The sequence below is a fragment of the Chelonia mydas genome, chromosome 4 (genome assembly GCF_015237465.2).
Source record: "Chelonia mydas isolate rCheMyd1 chromosome 4, rCheMyd1.pri.v2, whole genome shotgun sequence".
Lineage (NCBI taxonomy): Eukaryota > Metazoa > Chordata > Testudines > Cheloniidae > Chelonia > Chelonia mydas.
This window is the reverse complement of record NC_057852.1, coordinates 107,210,953-107,234,657: the sequence shown is the minus strand read 5'-3', so window position 1 is coordinate 107,234,657 and position 23,705 is coordinate 107,210,953. Positions and strand designations below refer to the sequence as shown.

Below are 23,705 nucleotides of genomic sequence, written 5' to 3'. Positions count from 1 at the left end.
TCTTTTAGCTGTCTCTAGGATTAGGCTAGCTATTCAGCCAGCCAGTATACCACAATATCATAGCAGCCAGCCAATATCATACATGCCTCTGTAATGTTCCCCTTCTGGGGTCCAGTGCACACAGATGGATTTCCTCCAGTGTTCTGCTAAGCTTCTGGTATCACATGAAGGAATCTCATGGCTGCCTTCCACTCAGTGAAAAGGCACATAGCAATCTGTCATGGTTTGCATGACTGCCATGCACAGGAGGGCGAGGTGCAGGCTGAGGTTATGACATTGCTAGAGGGCAAGAGTGAGGCTTGGAGGAATGTCAGGATAAATACCTACTACATGGGAATGGAAGCACTTTAACAGTCCAATTAGCTACGCTTACCTCAGTAGCCTTTCATTGATCCCATATGGTAAAGAAAATAAATAATTGGCCATTGATGGTCTCCGGAAGGAACAGGGAGTAATTAATTCATTGTGCCTTGCATAGAAATATAGCAGCACTGATCCAGTTATCAATGCAAGATGTGATTCATCATAAGCATTGTGTGCGAGGGAGGGCCCAGACTGTAAATATGTCCAGTAGAATGATACACAACTCTCAACTAACCGTACTTAGTAATTCATTCAGAATTTATAAAATCTAGTTCACTTAGAGGAAAACAGTTTTACATGACACCTGAAGGGCTAATGTAGGCATTATAATGCATTATTACGGTTGGGATGGTGGCCTCATGTGCTAAGACACTACTGAGACTTGGCAAACTGGTTTGGATAAACTAGAATGTGACCTTAACTTTCACGAAGTGCATGAACCAAAAACAAATCAACCCTTTTTCAAGGTTCAGAAAGAGCTGTGATAATTGTTTTTCATGCCTGTATTACTAAATAGCCTCATTTTGGCCAGAAGTGGAAGCACAGAATGTCACACTCAAAAAGCCTGTTTGTATCGTCATCCCAGACAAGCCAATACCTGGCTAGACTGAAAATCCTGTGTGCAAGTCTGCTCTCAGAAGATGTCCAGTAGATTTCCAAATCAAAGAGGGTTTGGAGACATGTCACATAAGTATTTAATCCACACAGCCATCACCCCCCCACCCTTAGGGGTTTGCCCCCACTGCTGCTTGCTAGCTCACTCTGTCTAAAGAAAATACACTGAAGATGATGATCTAGGAGTGTAAACAAGCTGTTATGTGGTCTTATGGAAAATATCAGCATTGCAGCAGTACCACCCGCACCACTGCAGCACTGCGCTAAACTTTTGTACCCACTGGCAAATGAGCGAAGTAAATAAATGGATTTCCAGCTATACTCCCATTGCGCAAAGACATGCAACAAAGCATCGTTGCGATGTGCATCATTATGTCTCATTAAGTGATTGCAAGAAACCTCATGTGAAGCTGACACAGTCCACGTAACATGCTGTGTGACCAGTTTATGAAATGAGGCTCCTTCAGAAGGGTGAGCAATTAATCATTATTCAGTGATAGCACTTGCTATCCACTACTTGCTGGCAGGAGTTTGTAACCGAGAGCATGTCTAGCTAATATGATACATTATTCATACAGTAGAAAACTATAGTTACAGTGCCATGGGCCTAGTAAATGGTTAAAAGAGAGCAAGCACTGCATTGTTTTTCATGTGTGTGGTAGTTTTCTTTTTTTAAAAAAAAGGTTACTGCCAATACACTGTATGCATCAGACTGAGTCAGGAAAACTTTCCTGTGAGGTACATGTTTTTCATGATGCCAAAGTCAATATTATGAAGACACAGAGGAGATGTGATTAAATGCCTTGCCTGGGGGGCATAGGGCTGTAACTTTATGGCTGTAACAATTTTATTACTTTATCAAGTATTAATTTAATTGAGATTGGAGTGTACAGTGTCAAGAATAAATTGCAGCAAACATTTTATTCACTTAACAGGCCTCATAATCATTTAGGTATTTCACCATTTAGACCGTGGTTTTCTGTGCACTTAATGTTGGCTTTCATTTGGCCCGAATGTGGTTGACACGCCATCATGAAGCAGATAAGGCACATGGCTCATTTATGGTTGATAAGTGTCCACTATTTTCCAAACTGGTGTAAATACAAAGGGTGAAGTCCTGCTCATCACTGAAGTAAATTGGCATTTTTTGGTCACTGACTTCAAAGGGATGAATATGTTATCCAAGATTTTTGTCCAGTTACCGCTACCATGGGTAGTTGAATTTCTATTAGCAAATACCACAAGAAACCATTCAGTGAGGAAGTTGAAGCACTGGTTTCATACTGCATTTACAAGGGTATGTGGTCACAAAAGGTACATTGCATTTCAGAGTTCACCACGCCAATTTTTTCTGTGTGTACAGTTACTCTAAACTACTACATAATGCAATTATTGAAAACTATTTCAATAGGTTTCTTTACCAAGGATTCAGTCCTATTTATTACTTCTATTTACATTTGGATGGAGAGGTTGCCCCACCTAGTCCAGTTGCGGTGGCTAGTTTATAGATTTTTATTTTTAACTAATATGAAAGGAGGCACATGTCTTTAAAATCTGTTGGTTCACAAAAAAGTTTGACGGGAAGATACATGTCTATGGGTTTGGCAAAATAGGCATGTGTATATGTTTGGAACAATATTTGTAGTGTTCCAAAGCCTTGACATTTGAACCTACACATGAAGGCCAACTCTTCCCTCTGCTTTTAGTTCCTCTGCTGCTAAGGTTTAGAAGGGAAATCATCTGAGTTCAATCACATCCATTTAGGCTTTAGTGCACATGACACATGGAAGGTTTACAATGGTTTATGAGCCTATAGATTGTTTTTAAAAAATGTCCTCAGAACAAATAAGCAAAGGACATGTACTACACATATTCAGAAAAATGGGTTGGCCTCTAGGAAAGTGATTTGTTTGGTGCTTTTCCAGCTGAAAGGAAGAAAAGCAGATCAACATGAAGTGGTGGGATTGTCCAGAATGTTTTCACTTCCTCCCCTTGAAGATTTAATTCTCTTCTCTCTTGCTGAGATTATTTTCCTTTGTCCCAGCATATTAACAACTATACTACATGCCAGTGAAGATGGGCTGCTCTGTGTCTAGCAATAGAATCTTTATAGAATCTTTTCCCTTAGGGATTAATTCAACTTTTGATTCAATCTTTTTAAGCTTTAAATCATGATGTTCCAAACCTCCGAGGAACTACTGTTCTGTTTGTGACCTTATTTATTACTTTATTATAAAGTAGAGAAAAATGATTTATAGTTTATTTTTCTTGTGAACCTGGAATATCAATGTTGAACTGCAAAATATCAGGAAAAAGTTACATTGCTTAAACTTTTATAGAGTGGTTTATTAATTAATCCTGAATAACAGGACATGATGTTCAATGAGTTATACCTTGGAGTGTAATGATATTAATAAAGCAAACAATCTTGCAAAAGCCATATATAAAACTTTTTAAACATTTTATTTAGGAACAACTGTGACTATATGTAACATTTTCTGTCATTTCTCTATCATTGCTTTATTACTGAAAAATTTGCGTTAAAAATATGACTTTTTCAAGAGACACTGTCACATTAAAGGTTACAGCTAAGGCCTAACGTTTCAAGAATAGATGCTTAAAATTAGGTTTCTGAATCCAAATTTAGGCATGTAGACTCCAATTTAGCACTCCATCCCTATCTAGTAAAGCCTTTAAGCACTTGCCTTCAATGGAACTTAAATACGTGCTTAAGTAATTTGCTGATTCAGGACTTAAGCATGTGTTTAAATGGTTTATTAAATTGTAGCTTTAAAGATACAGTCTGATCTTAATGTACTGAGCACCAGCCACTGTAAGTGAAGTCAGTGGGAACTGCTGGGTGTTAAGCAGTTTTGAAAATGTGGACACTTATTTAAGTGCCTAAATATGACCACAGAAGCTTAACATTCAGTACTTAGCCTAGGACTCTGGGTGGAGCCTAGGCAATAGACGAGACGCGTTCTTAATAAATGAGATCCTGATTTTATGCAATAAACCTTAAATGATGGAATGGGAAAAAAGAAATACTTTAGTTTATTGCAAATTTAATAGAGTGCTTTTTGCAAGCATTAAAGTGCTTTGCAAAAGTCATGACATGAATAAACAAATTAAATTAAATAGCACAGTAACTAGAGAAATATTGGGCTAAATTCATTCTTGGTACAACTCCACTGACATTGATTAATTACATCAAGGATGGATTTGGCCTGCTAAGTTTTAGGCATTAACATGAACTGGAACAATGCGTCACTGTCAATCCCACACAGTGAAAAATTTCATTCCAAGAGCAATGTGAGCAAAAAGCTCAATATTTTGGATCTGTAAATGGTTAAAAACATGCTACTAAATAGAAACCCCAGCATTATGGTTTATTATGTTTTTCAGCAATGGCCAACTGCTAGGGTCTGTACAAATGTAGAGTAGAAGACAGTCCCTGTGCCAAAGAACTGTAAGTTCAAATAGACAAGACAGGCAAAAGGTAGAGGGAAAGGACTATCATATATAAGCAGAGTGCAGGTTTTTCAACCTTCATGTCTATGCCATGGTTTTTGGTTTGGTTAGTGTTTGCTTTTAAACCCTTTGGGTGGGCTTTTGTGAGGAGGGACTTACATAGCCAGCCAGCCAATGGAAGGGACAACAGAGCAGTTTGGGATGAGCAGCCAGTCAGCACAGGGACGAGACTGTCCAGAGTGACAAAAGCAAAGAGCAGTCTAATGACATCATCAGGTTGCCAACAGACCCTGCTTGAACTGCTTCTGCAGCTGTTGTGCTGGCGTGCCAGATGCCAGTGTGATGCTGGCGTGCCAGATGCCAGCTTCTGACAGGCTGCAGGCATTAGCTAAGAACGGAGAACCTCGTAGCTGGAGACCAGACTAGGTCACTTGTTATAAGACTAATACCTATTTTGAGCAAAACCATGTATTTAGTGCTTAGACTCTATGAAATGCCTGTATATTGCTGCATGTATTAATCTCACTTATAATATCAATATCTCATGTTATATAATATCTATAGCCCTTCCCTGCAAAGTTCTGGGTCCAGGGGACACTGTGGGGTTGGCATAGCCCCAGCAGAGATCCATTCTTCCTCCCTCTTAGTGTAGCAGTACGTACTTAGACTCTCCTTTCATTTCAACAGACAAAGCAGTTGCAGAAGCAGTTTAAGTCGGTTCACTACTGAAACCGTGTTATTTAGTTAAGATGGCACCTTAAACTGGGTGCGTTGGAAGCACTTACGTCAGTCACACTCACATGCAGACAGAAGATCAAATGAATGGCAGGGTTTGGAACTAGTTGTAATTTGGACAGGGTAGGAGCTGACAGAGCTGAAATATGCTCTGTGAGCAGAATTGTTTTTAAAGTGAATTTAGTGCTTCTGAAACCTCTCAGGCAGACAGTCCTCTCTTTATCTACAGACTATCTCTAGCATTGTATTGGCAACCGTCCCCGTGCTGCCTTGCCAATGTGCTTCAGCTCATTCTGGAGGAGAGGGTGACTAAAATCTCAAGCTAGCAGCATGCAGAGGTGGCTCACTAGATGAGCCACTGAGAAGGCCATTCTGCCTGGTGCTTTATTACTAATCATCCTTGAAGATTGCTGGCAGAGCAGCATAGCACGGGGTTTTCCTGGTCACCGGCTACTCACTAATATACCATGCATGAGGGCTCAGTGTAACTGCAGCCGATAATTTCATTTCTCTCCCCTTCCACCTGCACCCCTTTTCCGTGCATTCACGCTGAAAATGTAGTTTGCCAGATCACCACGCAGGGCATGCACTTTGCATTGCAGTAGGCTTTGTACTGAACTTTGCGGTTGCTACCTGTGTGTTACCTGAGCCAATGTGAATGGCTCAGCAGGTGTACATCTTCCATTTGCAAAGGGGGCTTGAGCCCCAAATCTCCATGCTTGTTGACACTTTGGCCTCTCTACTGATATAACAATGCTAATGAGTGCCAGTTGTAACGGAATGGTGTTCCATGATACAGAAGCTTGTTATTCATTAGGCAGTAGACGGAGGCCATCAGCCAATATTAACGTCAACCCCTTTTACCAAATTGAGCTAGATTCAAATGTGTGACCTAGAAGTGAAAGGCTGTATCCCATTACAACTGCTCAACAGCCAGTAACTCTTAAGTGATTTCTAAACTGAAAGTTTTCCAGCATTTCCCATGAGTCATCTGCTGATCTTTCAAAGTGACTCTTAGTTACATTAGGTGAAAAAATCTAAGAGCAATTTTTCACCTAGCGGATTTCTTTTGTAAACCCACTGTTTTGGCCCGCTGCTCAAAACAAGGAACAATAGCCCAGATGCAAGTTGTACTACTGTTTGAAATCAGCTACGAAGGTACATAGAGGTTAAAAGGAAACCCAATGCGTGTCCTGCTAGAAAATAGGCCACTAATTCACTTGTGATAAATAAGAGAAACAGAAATGGATTTGAAACATTCGTTTCCCTTTATTTGCTCAGTGAGGCTGATGTGTACAGCACATTTTAAAAAAAATCACAGGAATTTTCATACAATGAATTAAACCACAACAGTACATGTAGAATTGGCAGGTGGAAAATAGCCCAGCAAGGGCTAAACTAATAGTTCATTTTCCCTATTCAGCATAGTCCAACCAATAGCTTTACACTTTCACCTACTGTACAAATTTTACAGTAGCTCCATCAGATCAGTGGTTCACATTATTGAAAATGTCTGTCGTATAGGTACAAATTTAGAATCATCACATTATATTACATGGCTATTCTAGGTCATTTATAGATCAGATCTTATACTACAGTGATTGAAGTTCTCATTACAGCCATCAAAAAGGACACATAATCATTACCTACTGTAAGCTTACATCTAACGAGATGAAAAGAAGGCTTTTTTCAGCTGACCCAACTATTATACCCTAGTAGCACAAACTTTTCTCTCCGTGCTGTTATCGGCAATGGCAACCCAACTGTTGTTCGGAGTTGTTTAACACAGATTGAGATTCCCCCCGCCCCTCAATTTTAGACTCCTTCTGTTTGGATTCAGAACAATTTGTGTTATGTAGGAATTACTTTGTTACATCTCTAGAAAAGACCATAGTTCCTAAGTACCAGTTCTGTTACCAGTATTGCAGATGTGGTACTTACCACAGCATGGAAGCAACGGTACAATCTTCATCTAAAAGACATACAGTTCTATACTGCAGTTTGCCTCTAGTGATGATGTGATACATGTGCTAATTTGAAATGTTCTCTTAAAAAAAATCCCTAACTTTACATTTTGATGGGCTAACCACAGTGTCTACAAAAGATACAAATAGCTTTATTCAGAGATCCTACTTCTACGTAAATTTCATATGTAATCTGTAAATCCACGGAGGAAAGCCATCTTCAAGAGAAGAATATTTGTCAGGCCAGTGAAAAAAAAATTGAGCTGTGGCATAATGTCTGTTTGGGGGGAAAAAAGAAAGAAGAAGAAGAAGAAGAAGAAAAAAAGCACACAATTTGTTCATCTCAGCAATCCAGGGCAAAAGAGAACATATTTAAAATTTAATCACAGAAATTTAAAGGCAAAATAGGTAATGCATCTGGTCCTTGAACACATAATATGATATACTAAATATTGATTTCTAAAAAATAATTTATTGCTTTTAATATTCTTTTCTTTACAACAGAAGATACTCAAAATCCAGAAAGGAAAACTGTAAACTTTAGTTTGGCATTCACACAATCAAAGTTAAAATACCTGCATTTTAACCTACAGAGCAAGGACAAGAATTATGCAGATTAACACTGAACCTGTGAAAAAGTTCTTTTTTTATTGCTATCTACCTACTTAGAAATAAGAAGCCAAAAAATCAAGCAAGCATCCAACAAGACAGACGTGGAATCTCTCAGAACACAATATGCTGGTGATAAAATGAATGCAGCTATCAAAATCAGCTGCATTGGCTTAGGGGTGAAATCGGTTTTCTAAGAGTCGGGGTGAGAAGGGAGATTAAATAGGTAGGTGTGCCATATCTTTAAAAGAAGTCATGAATGCCAAACAATAATAGAATACCAATCTATAAACTTACAAGCGGACTCCAAACTTTACTGATTCACTCTTGAAGCTCCAAGTTCAGATGAAATCCTGATATTCAGAATGGTAGTTTTTTTCCTGAAGTTTCTATTTAAGTTAGCAGAAGCAATTTCATCAACAATGTCATGGGCACATCTGAGGCCATGCTAGAGCACAGTTAAAAAAACACTGCTCCTGCAAAAGCTGAATTTTCCAAATGAAGCACTTATTCCAACCTGACAAGTGTCATGCATCCTAGGTACAAAATTTCCACTGGCCTTTTCATTATTTTAGTCGTCTCATAATTTATAATAAATATGTTAGTTGCAACTGATAAATAGGTCTCTTTAGTAAACAAAGGAACGAAGGATTGGTATTTATACAGGATGCATAACTGTAAAAAATATAGATAAATATCATCAAGCTCTGCCAATGAAAAGATTACTGGCTTCAAGAACAGTGCTTAGACACACATAATTACTGTAAAAATCATACCGTGCGTAGTACCTCAGCATTTTTTAAAATCACAAAAATTAAAACAAAACAGCATTTTAAAAAGATTTTTGACTTCTAGTTCCAAAACTACTGTTGATACATAAAATAAAAACATTTCTTAATGATTACCCATTTAAGAGATTTTACATAAAATTATATCTCCTAGAAAATTTTAGATGAGAAAATTTCATTCTGCTAACAAATTCAGTGTATAAAACTGCAAAAGAAAAACAAACAATGAGAAAAATGTGGAAAATATTGCAGAAGTGGTTAATACCTTTTGGGTTTGGATAGTTCTTGACAAAATTCTTAGATAAGGTCACCAAAGAAGGGACGAATGTGTGTAAAGCATTGATATTTTTGCACTCAACACACACACACTCACACACACACGCACACACTCACACACTTTTCTCTTTTTTGTTACAATCAAATATATATAAGCATAAGTTCAGCTTTCTAAATATGTTAGTGTACAATAATTGTTTCACCTCATATAATTACATTTGAATATTCTTGATTAAGAAAAATTTAGCAGTTTTTGAAAAGAAGGCTGCATTTACAGTGCATAGCTGTAACCAAAAAAGAACATTGTCATACAGTATGTACACAAAATAAAAATACTCCCATTTCATATCTGTAAATATTCAGCTACATTACAGAATGTAGCAAATAAGCTATCTGTACACATCGCCCCCCCACCAGACAGTTATACCCAACTCTCGTTAGTAATACAACACCATGTCCGCTCATCAGAATAAAATTGCTGAACAAGCTGCACATCTGACCATTAACAAGGCTTTGAAAATTTCATTGTGGAAGATCAACAGTTTGGAAATTTACATGGGTGTCAGAATTAAAAGATGAAACTTCAAAATGTTAGGGAAGGTTTAGCCTTTCGATTTCTCCTCCATCAGAAAAACAAAATAAAAGGACAATCAGCTTCTAGGACCTGTGGTTTCTTCTGGACTGCCATATTATCATTGTGTTGTGGGAAAAAGCGCCTTTTTAAAGAAATGCAGTGTCTGATTCCCAGACATTAGCAGCTGTAGTTATCAATCTGATTTTTGTTTTGTTAAAATGTGATATGTACACATTTTGAAGTTCTACATTTTAAGTGTAACTCTGTGGAACTGCTGCCATTTCAAGGGGTTTGCACTTGCACTCTCTATGAACATCAGAACCCCCCCCCACCACCAATCACCCCAGGAAAGTAAAGCTGACACCCATAGATATACATGTGCTTCCTGGATATCCATTTTGCCTCTTCACTCTTCAAGCAGCTGTGTTCATGTAAACCATGTTTTTGTACAGAGAGTGTAAAGTAGGAGAAATTCCTAAGTATGACTTCTAAATTGTCCATTATTGAAGGACATGATGTCCGTGAGGTATTCGCCATCCCTCCATTATCCTCAGCTGTGATGCATGTTACCTACGCAGGCTTCGCTGTGCCTCTTTAAGTAAACTATCAAAATCCATGGAGTCATATTTGCTCTTAGTGGAAGCAGGATCAAAATCATCTGAGTTTGAGTCTGAAACCAAGAGATGCAGAGATGAGCTAAGAGGTCTCGCAAATTTCATTGACACTTCCCTCTCCTCCCCTCCCACACATACAATAATACCCCCTAAGGCTTGCAGTTTGTTCTTCAAACCAGTTTGAATCACTACCATTATGGAAACAACAAGGCATCAATGAGCAAATTCACATGCCCCGGAAATATGACAGGGTGCTAGAACCAAGACTTTAGGTAGCGGAGAAGCTTTGTGTAAGAAAGGGGCTTTCTAATAAAATCATAGCTTGAAGAAAGGCAGGTTAAAATCATGGATTAAAGGGCTCTGCAGAGAGGCAGTGGATAGAAAAATGAACTAGGACCCAGGAGCTCCGGGTTCTATTTCTGACTTGGCAACTGTCCTACTGGGTGACAAGTCACTTCACCTTCCTGTATTTTTTTCTCTCCCACCCTTTGTTTATTTTGTGTATTTAGACTGTCAGCGCTTTAGGGCAGGGACTATGGCTTTGTACAGAACACAAGAACAGCCATACCAGGTCAGACCAAAGGTCCATCTAGCCCAGTGTCCTGTCTCCCGACAGTAGCCAATGACAGGTGTTACAGAGGGAATTAACATTACAGGGAAATCATTGAGTGATCCATCCCCTGTCATGCAGTCCCAGCATCTGGCTGCTTGAGACCCTCAGTTGGGGTCTCTAGATGCTACTGTAATACAAATGATAAATAATAATGTGGTTCTCAAACTGATTTGATCAGTTTGATTCTTTGGGTCTGTAGATGTTTATGGTCTTCCCCCCAAGTACCCAGCTCTGAAGGCAGAGTGGAGAGCAGCGGCTGCTGGCCAGGCACCCAGCTCTGAAGGCAGCGTTGTGCCAGCAGCAGCGCAGAAGTAAGAGTAGCAATGTGAAAAGTGATATTTGTCCATATCACTTTCTACAGCAGTCTTAGAAGTAAGGGTGCAGCAGTGCAGAGGTAAGGGAGGCAATGTGAAAAGTGATATTTATCAATCATTTTTCACAGCAAACTTAGTGTGGAAGGAAAGCCTGAGGCCCCCAGCCCCCAGGTGAGGGATTGAGTGGGGAAGGAAGGAGAGCCTGAGCCCAGGTGACAGGACTCTGCTGTCAGCCCCAGGTTGGCGGGACCCCTGCTGTCCCTTTTAACCCTGCCTCCTGGGTATGCCCAGCCCTTCTGCATGAGCCACCCAGGGCTGACAGCCAGAAGTCCAAAAAATAAAAAAATAAAAAAGTACACAGCTCACACATATCTTGACACATTCCCACACTTCCCTTCGGAGGCCTGCCCCATAGTTTGAGAACTGCTAGTCTATACTATTATGTTCACCACTTTTCTAAGACTCTGATACATTTTAGCCAACATTGAGGTATTGTCTGAAATGTCAAACTTCTGAACATTATTGTCCTGGTAAAATATGTGTATCAACATTATATGTGAAGTTATAAGTTTCTACTATATATCCTTGCTGTAACATACTCCAAGTTTTAAAAAAAAGCAGGCCCAAACCAGTTTTTCAGAGACAAAGAGACACTGACACCACAGTCAGGTGTTAAAAAACTATCACCTGCTCAAGCAGCCATTCTCCAGCAACAGGAAGGTGTAAAGAAGAAATTTATAATTCATCATAGGGACAATTCAGGCTTCTCTCCTTCATCTCTGCTCACGACATCAATGGCTTGCAAAGAACTGAACTAAGGGGGAAGGGTGCCAGGCTGAAAGGAGACCCACCCAGCGTAGGGTGAGGCAAAACCTTTTGCTTTTAAGTTCTTTTAGCTTAAGTTAAGTACTAGCTTGCGATTTACACTTTTATTTTCTTTTGTAACCAAACCTGACTTTTGTGTATCATCCCTTGTAATCACTTAAAATCTATTTTTACGTAGTTAATAAATGTATTTTATTGTTTTATCTTAACGAGTGTGTTTGGATTAAAATGTATGGAAACCTCCATTTGGGATAACAAGGCTGGTGCATTATCATTTTCCTTTGATGAAATGACAGACTTCCTAAGAGCTTGTACTATTCAGAAGAGAACTGAACAGTACAAGAAGCACATTTCTGGGGGAACAAGGCTGGGACTAAGAATTTGCGGGTGTTACCCTGTATGTAATTCATGAATTACTGCTCAGAGTGGTCATGTATTTAGCTGTGAGTGTATTTGCATGCTGAAGGCTGTGTGAGCAGGCCAGGAGTGGATGTTCTGACAACAAAACAGTGTAAAAGGCACCCTAGGCTAGAGAGTTAAGGGGACACAGCTGTTCAACGGTCCAGATTACAGTGATTAAAAAAATATTAAGTTTGTGTTTTGGAAGTAACCAATCCCCTGTGCTCAAGACTGTGTAATCACTCAAACGTGTGACTCTAGTCATGTGAATTCAGTGAGGCCACTCTCTTGTAGGAAAAGTTGTTCATGTAATAATATGTTTGCAGAAGTGGGAACATAGTACATTGATGAGGTTGCAGGCACTTCATTTCAGACACATCACTAATCCTGGTTCTTGTGTTTGTGCTACACTACATATATGATAGTCATTCTTAACACCTGAGGTTGAATCATGAGATGTGTTTGCGTTGAATACACAATGCACAATACACGTTCTTTTGACTTTGAGATTAGGCCTCATCGTAGCAATACTAAAGTTCTGACCACTTCAAAGGGAGCGCGTAGTATTTTTTTGCTGCTGTTGTTCTTTAGATCAGATGTTCAACACACTGCTGATTAATTGCATCTGCCCTTGTATGGACTCATGAAGTTAAAAGTTCACTCCATCATTTCCCTATGTCTGACACACAGCCTGTGAAATTCAGAGAGGGCAATCTGAAATGGAGAGAGGCACAGGCTGTCAGTAATACAAAGCAAAGGTGTTCAGCTCAGAAATACTTTGAGGATCCCACTCAATATAGAAAGATCTTGAAGGGCCCACAAGCCAATGATGAATAATGTTCAAGAGGGTCCCCGTCAGGAAGCTTATTTTAAGCCCAGATGTATTGAGATACTAGATACACCCCTGGCTTCATCACTGCAGAAGATATGTCAAACCAAGTCAAGACTTCAATCTGTCTTTGCTGTTTTTATCAGCCAACATTTGAACAAATGACTTGCCACCTTTTATATTTTCATCATCAGTCCCATATCTCTTCAGCAGTCAGCTGCCTTTTCCCAGCTTTACGCTATCTATTTAGCAAGTGAAGTGAATTATAGCATATTCATTGTGAACAATGCATATCACTTTTATCATTTACTCTGAGAAGACATCTACTGGTTAGAAAAAAATATATTTGTATTCACTTCTTGCTTCACACAAAGCCAAGGGCAGTGCATACAAGATTTCATTAGCCTCATGTTACAGGGTTATGCAGAGATTTTAATGATTGTGGTCATTAATTCATAAAAACACAATAACCAATTAATGAAGGTACTGTAATAACATTTCCCTTGGTATTTTATTCAGAAAAGAATATCTGCTATACCCGCATTCTATTTAGACAGGTACTAGCTACGGTTTAATATTTAGTGAATAATCTGCATTTTAAAAGGTCATTAAAATAGGACGTATGTATGATGTATGTATGCATGATAACATATTTAGAAGAGCCAGTTTTCAGGTCGATCTATATGGCCTCTGCATGTGCACACACAAACACCTGCACGCATACTGTAAAAATTCTAACACCTGCACACACACTTCAAACAGTCTCGCCTGCAAGAAGCAGCACTGGATGAGCACCTCCTGCTCTCCTGGCCATGGCCTGAGTCACAGTCTGAACAGGGGAGTAAGCTGAGGTCTTACACCCAGCATGCTCCAATATCAGGAAGGGCTGTGACAATTTAGCCTTAAGTGCTTGCAATTAGGAGACAATCACTGGAACAGTGAACGCCAAGGGAGGGGGTAAATTCTCCATCAATTGGAGTCCTTAAATCAAGATTGGATGTCTTTTCTAAAAGAGATGCTCTAGTTCCGTTACAAACTTGGGCTCAATGCAGGAATCATCGGGTGAAATCTATGGCCTGTGTTATGGAAGGGGTCAGAGTGGATGATCATAATGATCGTTTCCGGCTTTAAAATCTATGGGCATGTCTATGCCGCAATACAACACCCATAGCTGGCCTGGGTCAGCTGATTTGGGCTCGTGGGGCTTAGGCTGAGGGGCTATAATACTGCAGTATAGATGTTTGGGCTTGGGCTGCAGTCTGGGATTCCCTGGCTCCAGCACAAGCCCAAATGTCTACACTGCAATTTTGTAGCCCCATGAGCCCAAGTTAGCTGACATGGGCCACCCATGGGTGTTTTATTACAGTGTAAACATAGCCTATGAGACTGTAGTCCTTGTCTCCAGCTGGTTCTACCAAACTAGCACCTAAACATATGAAAGGGCAAAAATCATGATGAAGTTTATTTTGGTGGGGATTCTACCATTACCTCTATTTATGGATCATATAAACACATCCGGTATCAGCACCAAGAAGTTATTACATTACAGAGAATAATAATGCATGCAGAAAGTTTCCAGACTACTGTCATTTTGCCAAGGCAATATTTTCACCAGAGGGTCCATTGATTTCCATACCGATATAGATAAATTGCAAATGAATGGTACATAAACTCTATGAAAGCCTGCCACTCAGCCATTAGACAAAGTTGTAGTTTTTAAACTTGTTTTCGTCAAATAAGCAGAAACCATTTGCCTTTTAAAAAAACAGTAACTTCAATACAATAGCTATGAACAAAAACCAAACTCTGGATAGCCCTGGATTATGTGTTTCATTTTGATCTCTATATCAAGTACTCACATTTCATGTACAGCAAAATACTTACCTAGGTCTGCATAGTTAGACTTGCAAAATTGCTTGCGTCCACAAAAGTACAACTCAAAGTCAGGTTCATTTGACCTCCGCAAAGTGTATCCATTTTCGAGAGCAGCAAACGCATCACAAGTGTAGCGGTAGGTGATGAAACCATAGCTGTCTCTGTAATTGAAAAATACAATTGGGAAGAAAAGTTAAAAAGCGTTAATGCACATCAATGTAACCCTTTCCTGAAAGCAGGAACATACTGGTGCTACTGTAGTGCAAATGCCAAAGCTACTGCATCCATTTATCAGCATGATTGTCCTGTCATGCAGCTAAATACTTATTTCTGGGACAGGAAATCTCAACTAGCAACATTAATAAATAAGGCTGAAAGAAAATAAATAAGGTTTTGAACTCAGCATGTCATCTGTCACAGCACTTACACTGGTAACGCCCCTACCAGTGATCTTAGTGTCATACTTTTTTTTTTTATATAGGGCAGCTTCTAAACAAGAAATAGCCTTGTTTAGAAAGTTCTTACCCATCATCCCGCAGATGTACTGTACACTCCTCAATTTCACCAAAAACTTCAAACCGGTCCCTCAATTCTGTTCGGGTCGTATCAGCTCTGATTTTACCCACATACATCACACGACGTTCTTCCTGTGAAGAAGGGGAAAGGAAGAAGAGGGACTTTTTATGATAGGTGCAGTACAGATTACATATATTTACATATATAGGGGTGTGTTGGGGCTGCATAATGACGGTAGTATAGTTAGAAGTGGAAAAGACCTACTAGATCCATCTCCCTGCTAACAATAATATTGTTCTCTGAGGAAGGACATAGTAGATATTTAAATGGTATTATTACACGTGACGGATAGTGTGGTCCAGGGATAGTGCCCCAAATTAGGAGTCAAGAGACCGGGGTGCTTCTGTTACTGTCTAGGCCACTCTCCTGTTATGTGACATTGAACATCTTGCTATGCCTCTGGCTCCACTCCAGTCCTCTGTCTGTTTGTCCATTTAGACTGTAAGCTCTTTAGGGCAGGGACTGTCTCTTAGTATGTGTCTATACAACACCAAGCACAGTGGGGACCCAATCTCAGTTGGGGGCAAATGTAATAAAAATAATAAATAACAACCGTAGCAATAATAAAAATACATTCTAGACACGTACACAGCAGACCTAACTAAGGGATAGTCAGCATTGCCACCATAATCTAGTTTTTAGTGATTTATAACCTCAAAATGAAGGAAGACCTGTTCTCAGCCTGAGACTAGAGACAGTTTCTAATAATTACATGAGTGGTTTCTTTGAGGAAGCAAAATAACACATTTCTTGTAGCTACAGTTACATTTTTGGTTTATTAGCAAAAATGTTGAAACATTCTTATTCAATTGTGACAGGTTTCAGAGTAACAGCCGTGTTAGTCTGTATTCGCAAAAAGAAAAGGAGTACTTGTGGCACCTTAGAGACTAACCAATTTATTTGAGCATGAGCTTTCGTGAGCTACAGCTCACTTCATCGGAAGAAGTGAGCCACAAGTACTCCTTTTCTTTATTCAATTGTGCAATTTTGCAGGCACTGATGCTGACTGGTATGTTGTGCTTTGGTACTTGGAACAAAGATACTTTTCAAATAGTCCAAACTCCAGACATAGGTCCCTCTCATACCCCCCAGAGCTAAAATCCATGACAGAGTGACCGAACCTAGGAAACTCTGGGAGTTTCACGTGATGATTTTCTGACTAATGCTTCACTCAGGACAGAGGGAATCAGCGAGTTGCAGATGATGACTGGTGGAAAGAGACTGCCAAGGTCCCCAGATCCCCAGGGCAAAGACGCACTAGGCCCACAGCTTCTCCCAGGCAGCACAGTTCTTTGAAGACCTCCCCTAGTGTCTAGGAGCCCTACTCATGGACAAGGACCCCACTGTGCCAGGTGCTGTCCAAACACAGAAAAGATGGTCCCTGCTCCACAAAGCTTACCAGCTAAGTATAAGACAAGATATAACAGATGGTTATCGATAGGCAGATGGGAGACAGTATTAGTCAGCAAGATAGGTCATGGTCTCTCCACATCAGTAGCCTCACCATTGTCAAGTTTTGGCTCTTCCCACCCACATGTATGTCCAATATCCTGTGTCAGAGCCAACTCTCTGCTACAGATTGGCACAGCTCTACTGGTCAATGGAACACCACCAATTTACACGAGCAGAGAATTTGACAGCAATGCAGCACAAAGAAATTAAGAGAAGCATTAACTTGCCCATAGATAACCAGGGGATTACGAGGGGGATGCTCTATGAACAGCAGCTGCTTCTTGGTCCTATCCTCAACCTCTATCTCCAGGATGTCCAACACAGATCCATGATCATGCAGAAGGTGAACAGAGGGTTTTCTGTTAGCTACGAGGGATTTGAGCATGGAGCATGGAGGTCAGCTCCCCAACCTCCTTCTGCTCCTCCCTGCTTGCTTTCAGTATGGTTGGGCATGAGGAAGCACAGACCCCCGCCCACCCCAGACTTTAAAAACAGTAAAGACTGCATATGCACAATCATTACTTTCCAGACTGTCTTACCAAATCGAGGATGTAAACACACTGAAACACTTGATAAGAAACAATTCCACTGACACTAGGTATTGAACCTAAATGACTGGCCAGATGGCGTATAACATAACATAGCAAACCGACTAATGCACGTCATCTGAGATACTACATTTCGACTGAAAAAACATAACGTATCATACACGGATGCTGAGATTGTTATATAACAGTGTGATGGAAAGAACTGTTGCACACACTTCCGTGTGACTGAGTGAGGCCCTGTGTGCAGTGGTTTTGTTTTTGGGGTGGGTTTTTTTCCCCCCTTTTATCTTTAAGATAATTGTAAAAAACCAAAACTGAACAATTAAAAAAAATCTTGCTAATGTATCAGTAAGGGAATAAGTTCAACCTACAAAATTAAGGAAATTCAAATGTAAAGCTGAAATGTACCATATGCCCTTCAATATGTAGGCACAACAAGATGTTCTCATTAACTGTTTGTTTAAAGGGGGTGCCATGGTGTCTAAGTATTAGAGAGAATAGGGCTCATTTCAGCACTGACATTGGCTTGGCTGGCTTTTGTTGATATAATTGTGATTGTAAAGAGATTATTTGTAATCTCCTCTCATAACAACACACACCTTTAATAACAAGAGCTACACAAGCGTAACAAGATTACAACATACTCCTTTTGTTTTATAAAAAGTAACACGTACAAGTCCGTATGTACATATTAAATATGCCCTTTATTGCACTTGATGATGTATGAACAGGGACACTGGAAAATTACAGAGGAAAGATTTTTGTCACAAATTTAATGTGGGCAGAGAGAAATGTGCAGAAAACTCTGGAAAGCACTGTTGAGCTTTTCACCGCAGTCTGCAGATCATTTACCTTGCATCACAAATTCTGAGTATGGTTCAGTGATTTGCCACGTAAATGAAGAAATGCCCTGCCAACCCCCTCTGGCCCAACATGCTGGTCCTCCTTTGGGCTTAATTTAAGATCGTCTTCCTGCTTTTTACCCTGTCCTCAGAAGCAGTAGCCTACTGACAGTGAGGGTAGAAAAACTTGTAGATCTATAAATAAAATTTATGGTTTCAAATTTTAAAAGCTAGCGAGGCCAGCATTCCTAGTGTGACCAAGCTTTCCTTACTGCAGTCAGAGTGAGACCCAGGTTTGCCTTCTGCATGTCCAGTTTGGCCAGGTCTGCCATCCTATGCTAAGCTTCTTCTTGCCTCCTAAACACTTTCTTCCTTCCGCGTGAACTCTCTTCCTCATTCCCAACTGTCAGCTTTGCAAGGAACAATGCTTTTTCCATGCCAGGCTCTTCCACCCACTGTCTCCTGGGCTGCTGCTGAGTGACTTCTGGGCGCTGCGTTTACCAAAGGCAGTAGTGCTAGAGGAAGCCATGCTCAGCCATGTCTCTCCCCGCTGCTTCTCCTTCCCCTTTGTGCACTGCTGGCATGCTTGCAGCAGTGTACTGGGAAAGGCTCATACAATGCTGCTCACCACATCCTTCCAAGATGGTCCATCTTTGCCCTGGCTTAACAAAACACTGGTCCCCCCTTTTTGAGGGTGTGGCCTGCATGCAGTTCTCTGAAACCCACATAATGCTACATTAGCCAGTGTATGTAAAGCTGTTACACAAACTCAGGCAGGACCATGGGAGACCAAAGGGTAAATCTGAACTCTTTTCACCATTTCCTGGGAACTTTCCGAAGGATTTGCTGTTTCCCCAAGAGTGGGTGGAAAGTAGCTTACAACCCTATCACTACCCTGCCTCCCATGGTGAGTGATCTGCAAGTCAGTTTTAGCACAAGATAATAAAGGAGCTCATTCTTATATGTGGAGGCAAAGCCCCCATTTGAAAGTGCAATGGGAATGGTTAGATTGAGAAATTAAAAAGAAAAAAAAAGTTAGGAAAAGCTCAACCTTCTTCCAACCCAAGCAGGGTCATGAGGGAGACCTGCTTTGGAAAGTGAATCAGCAAATAAATGCTGCTGTAGGGAAACAAGTGTGGCAAAAAGGAGAGCATGAAGACTTGAAAAGAAAGTTTGCAACGGTCCAACAATGCACTTAGGTGAACAGTAGGAGAATGGCCAAAAAAGGGTGATTGTTGATAGCATGTGGACCCAGTAAAACTCATGACATATGTACCTTGATCTGGGTTTGTACAATGAGGTAGAGCCACTTGGTGCTACTGCAATAATAATAAATAGTCATTATCAGGAGGAGGGGCAACGGAAAATCATGGAGACAAAGAAACCGTGAACTTCTTTTCACTGGGGATTTACTCAGTTTTAGGCAGTGTTTGGTGTGTTTTAAAGACGTCAGATATTCATTTATAAAAAGCTCTGTCTCTTGCCTTCATGTTGCAAAGAAATGTATTTGATCTAAAATGATGCTTTCCTTTGTACTCTCTCTGTGTATAAGTTCTCTGGGACAGGGGCTCTCCTGAGATTTGCGTCCTGTCCATTGTCAGCACTTAAGAAATGAAAAGTAAAGATGTTAAGAGTAATTTTCTTGTTTCGTCTTTCAAAGGGGCATTGTGTTATCCCAATTCCTTGCCCGCAGATTGCGCAGGTTGCAAACGAGGGGAGACTGAGAAGTCTACAGAAAATCAGCATAGCAGCGCCAACACAGATTTATAAATGCTAAGTTGCTGATCACATGGTTTAACCTTTTGGTTCTAAGGCAGCGCTTTAGTGGTGTGTCAAGAGCTGCTGAGACATCAAAGGGTTTCAATGCTTCTGGAGTGGTAATGCTCTGAAGGCTGGCTCTGTGTTCCATCACACCTGTAGCTCTATAGCCTTTTCAAGCTTCTGCTGCAGTACAACTAGGCCTCCGGGCCACCACTTCTCCCAAGCCTTTGCCTTTCTGCTATTTCTTCCCCTCTGACATGACATAAAACTTCTTCCCACCGCACGCTGGGCAGCACACTACGGAGTTGCCACTCTGTTCTTTGGCCAGTACGTCTTTTCTGTGATGTTCACCCATCTGCTAATTCCTCTCACTACTTAAGCTACCCCGGCCACAGATTCCAGGAATGTAAAGCGTTAATTAATTATCATTCTGAAACCACAGCTTGAGAATTATTAGACACGTAGGAATATAGACTGTGGTGGCAAAAGCCTCTGCAGCCGCTCAGAAATTACCTGCAGCAGCTCAGAAATTACCTGCAGCAGCTCAGAGGAATTGGGCGCTTCTGAATCTTCATGGCACGTCACTTGTTTTGTTTTGGATTCTTAGTTCCTACAAAGCCCTGTATCGACTGTTCCAGGGCACCTCTACATTGCAGCCGGAGTTGTGATTTGCAGTAGACATACTGGTGCTAGTTGTAGCAGTGAGGACATGGCAGTGCAGCCTTCAGTACAGGCTGCACAAGCCTGCCTGACCCCCCCAACCCTCCTAGATTAGGTACTTCCATTGGTAGCCTGCACTGAAGCCCACACCGCAGCATCCCTAGCCAGTGCATAATTGGTAATGAAAGAGGTGCTGGACTCAAGTAATCAGGTGCCGGGGCTCAAGCAATAATTTTACTTTCATAACTGATGCAGCAAGCCCAGAGGTGCAGTGGCTATGAATTGCCAAGACTGGCAAGCCCTGGCACAAATTAAGCACTGGATCTAGCTAGAGGACAGCTAGCACAGGTATGTCTATGTGAGCTGAAAATTGCACCCCTGGCTGCAGTGTACATGTACCCTTAGAGTTGTGCCTCAAATGTCAAGATGAAGGTGTCTTTATTGTGATAATTTAGAAAGCTGCCACTTAGCATTATTAAGTGATTTGGATATATCTTGTTGGCTAAAGAGAGCTTCAACTATTGTTCTGTGAACACACACACACAGAGTAAAATTCTGACCCCACTGAGTTTTACTATTGATTTCAATAGGGCTAGGATCTCACCCCAGGTATATAAAACTTGTTCACCAAGCATATCATTATGCCGCTCCCTAGAATACCTCCTTTTACAATAGCATTAATAAAACGATTAAACTCCGTTTTAAAAAAAATACTTATTGTCTGAGGCCACCATTTTCACACTTGGTTGCCTAAAATTAAGACCTAAATCCATATTGAGGCACCCAAATAAGTGGCCTGATTTTCAGGGGGCTGAACTCCCATTAACTTCAATGGGAGCTGAGGAGGCCCCTCATTTTGAAAGTTAAGCCACTTTCATTTAAATAGTCAGATATGAATTTAGGAACCTAATTTTAGGCATCCATGTTTTAAAATGTTAGCTCACAGTTTTAGTCAGCCTCAACCTGGCCTCAGTTACTACAGTCATCACACAGGAATACGAACAGGCATCTAGATTTTGGAAACAAGTATCTTCAGTATTTTGTGGCTAAAATATATATTTGCATCTGCCAAGATGCTAATGGCATATACAGACTGTTGGCCATGTGCAATCAGAAGGCATTTTTGCACATTTGGTTTTGACAGATTAAATTACCCAATTCTTACGTCTTTTTTTCGCCTTCTGTGTGCATTTATGCTGCTGTACCATTTAAGCTGACTCTGTATATTAATCCATTAATACCTGCCTGGATTTAGCTCAGTCATACCTGCTGCTACCCAGTCTTATGCAACCTCCTCCTTAGCACGTCTCCTGCAGTCAGCTCCTGAGATCCTGGCTCTGTGTCTCTTGTGGAGAAGAGACATCTGTCCAGTCCAACCTCAGTAGCATGAGACAGTGGGCTGGAGCCTAATATTTCAGGAATTTATGTTTATATGAAAAACATGGATCAGTCCTTGCAGAGTTAAAAGAGACGAAACAGGAAGTAGGGGAAACTCCCCAAGGTGGACGACAAAGCAACCTTAATTTGGGGATAGGTGGGAAGAGAGTCCCAAGGAAAAGAATATGAAGGAAAGATTGTAGTTGTTGAAGAGGGAATGAGGAGAGTCTCTCAAGAGAGAAGCTGGGGAGAAAAGTGCTTTCTAAGGAGAGGAGCATTAGAGAGGGAGACAGAGAGACCCATGGTAAAACCCTGGGCCCACTGAAGTCAATGGGCATTGTGCCATTGACTTCAATGGGCAAGGATTTCACCCACAGTGCTTATTCACACAGGGGAGGAAATAACTTGCTTTCATTTTATACCATTTTTTTCATTTTATAAAGCTTATGATGGTGACAAAAAACTGATAGGATTCCATCATCTGCTGATGCAACATACACAAGGGCTCTATGTTTTTATTATGCTGCATTTATTGGTATTTTAACAGGCTATAATTTGCCACACTGCTAGATTATTTTAGTACTGATTTATGGATAAGTACACACCAGGTACTTGCTTTTTTAATGGAGTTTTGATTTTGAAATATCTAAAACTCCTCTAACATACAGGAAATATAGCTGCGGATACCTAGACTTCATTTTCATTTTCGCCCCCTCCCCCCCTCAATGTAACCTTTCACAGCCTCCCTACTTTTACTTGACTGGCTGCTGGCCTGTGAGAGAACAAAGGTGTTTGCTGTTTTAAGTTTCATACATTGTTCTATGTACTCAGTTGCATGATTGAGTACTTCTGATGGAGGTATATTTGGGTTTCAGATGAGCACTGTTCCTAACAAAGAAGTTCAGGTGAGAGTTACAGCTACTGAAAGTTAGTGTTCTTCTCTGAGTAGCTACAAGCCTGATATTTTATAAATGAATAACAGCTAGCTCTTATGGGGACTGATCCAGGGTAAAGTCAATGGGCTTTGGATCAGACCTTCAGAGCACATTTCCTCTATAGATCTTAAAGCGCTTTACAAAAGACATCATATCTACATATTATTAGCTGGGGAACCTGAAGCACAGAAAAGTAAAGTGATTTCCCGTTCGTCACCCAGCAGGGCAGTAGTAGAACTGGGAATAGAATCCAGGCCCCCTGAGTCGTCATCCAGTACTCTAGCCACTAACCCACACTGCTTCCCTTCATTGCAGTTTCTGTGACCTGATCTCAATATTTAAGGCCCCCAGAAGTGTGAGGAGAAACGTGTCAGTGCTGCAATCAGTTAATGCGTAAGTGTCTGACACAAAGCCACAGAAAACAATGGAAAGACTCTCATTGACTTCAGTGGGCTTTGGATCAGGCCCTAGATGAGTGCTGTGGAAACCTAAAGGAGCCCAAATTGTGCAGGTAGAATAGGGCAGAGTAATCGGAGGGGCAGAATATGGAGGAGCAGTAGGAAGAATGGAAAGAACAGGAGAACGAGTAGAAAAGTAGGGGACACTAGGACAGACCACCAAAAGGAGAGGAGAGGGGAGCCAGGCTGAAAGTATCCCCCACATTTAGTTTTATAAAGACCATCATACAAT

General features: G+C 40.7%; 1 protein-coding gene across 2 annotated transcripts in view; it reads right to left on the bottom strand.

Annotated features, from left to right (window-relative positions):
• Window positions 1–6,433: 6,433 nt before the first annotated feature.
• The window catches only part of PPARGC1A (PPARG coactivator 1 alpha), a 476,597-nt gene continuing 459,325 nt past the window's right edge, over window positions 6,434–23,705 (bottom strand). For both annotated transcript variants that reach the window (XM_043544575.1, XM_007058105.4), the window contains exons 11-13: window positions 15,390–15,511; window positions 14,874–15,025; window positions 6,434–10,065 (exon numbers count right to left, since the gene is read on the bottom strand). In XM_043544575.1, coding sequence (XP_043400510.1) covers window positions 9,962–10,065; window positions 14,874–15,025; window positions 15,390–15,511 — 378 coding nt within the window. In that variant the 3' untranslated portion in view covers window positions 6,434–9,961. The remainder of the gene's footprint in view (window positions 10,066–14,873; window positions 15,026–15,389; window positions 15,512–23,705) is intronic.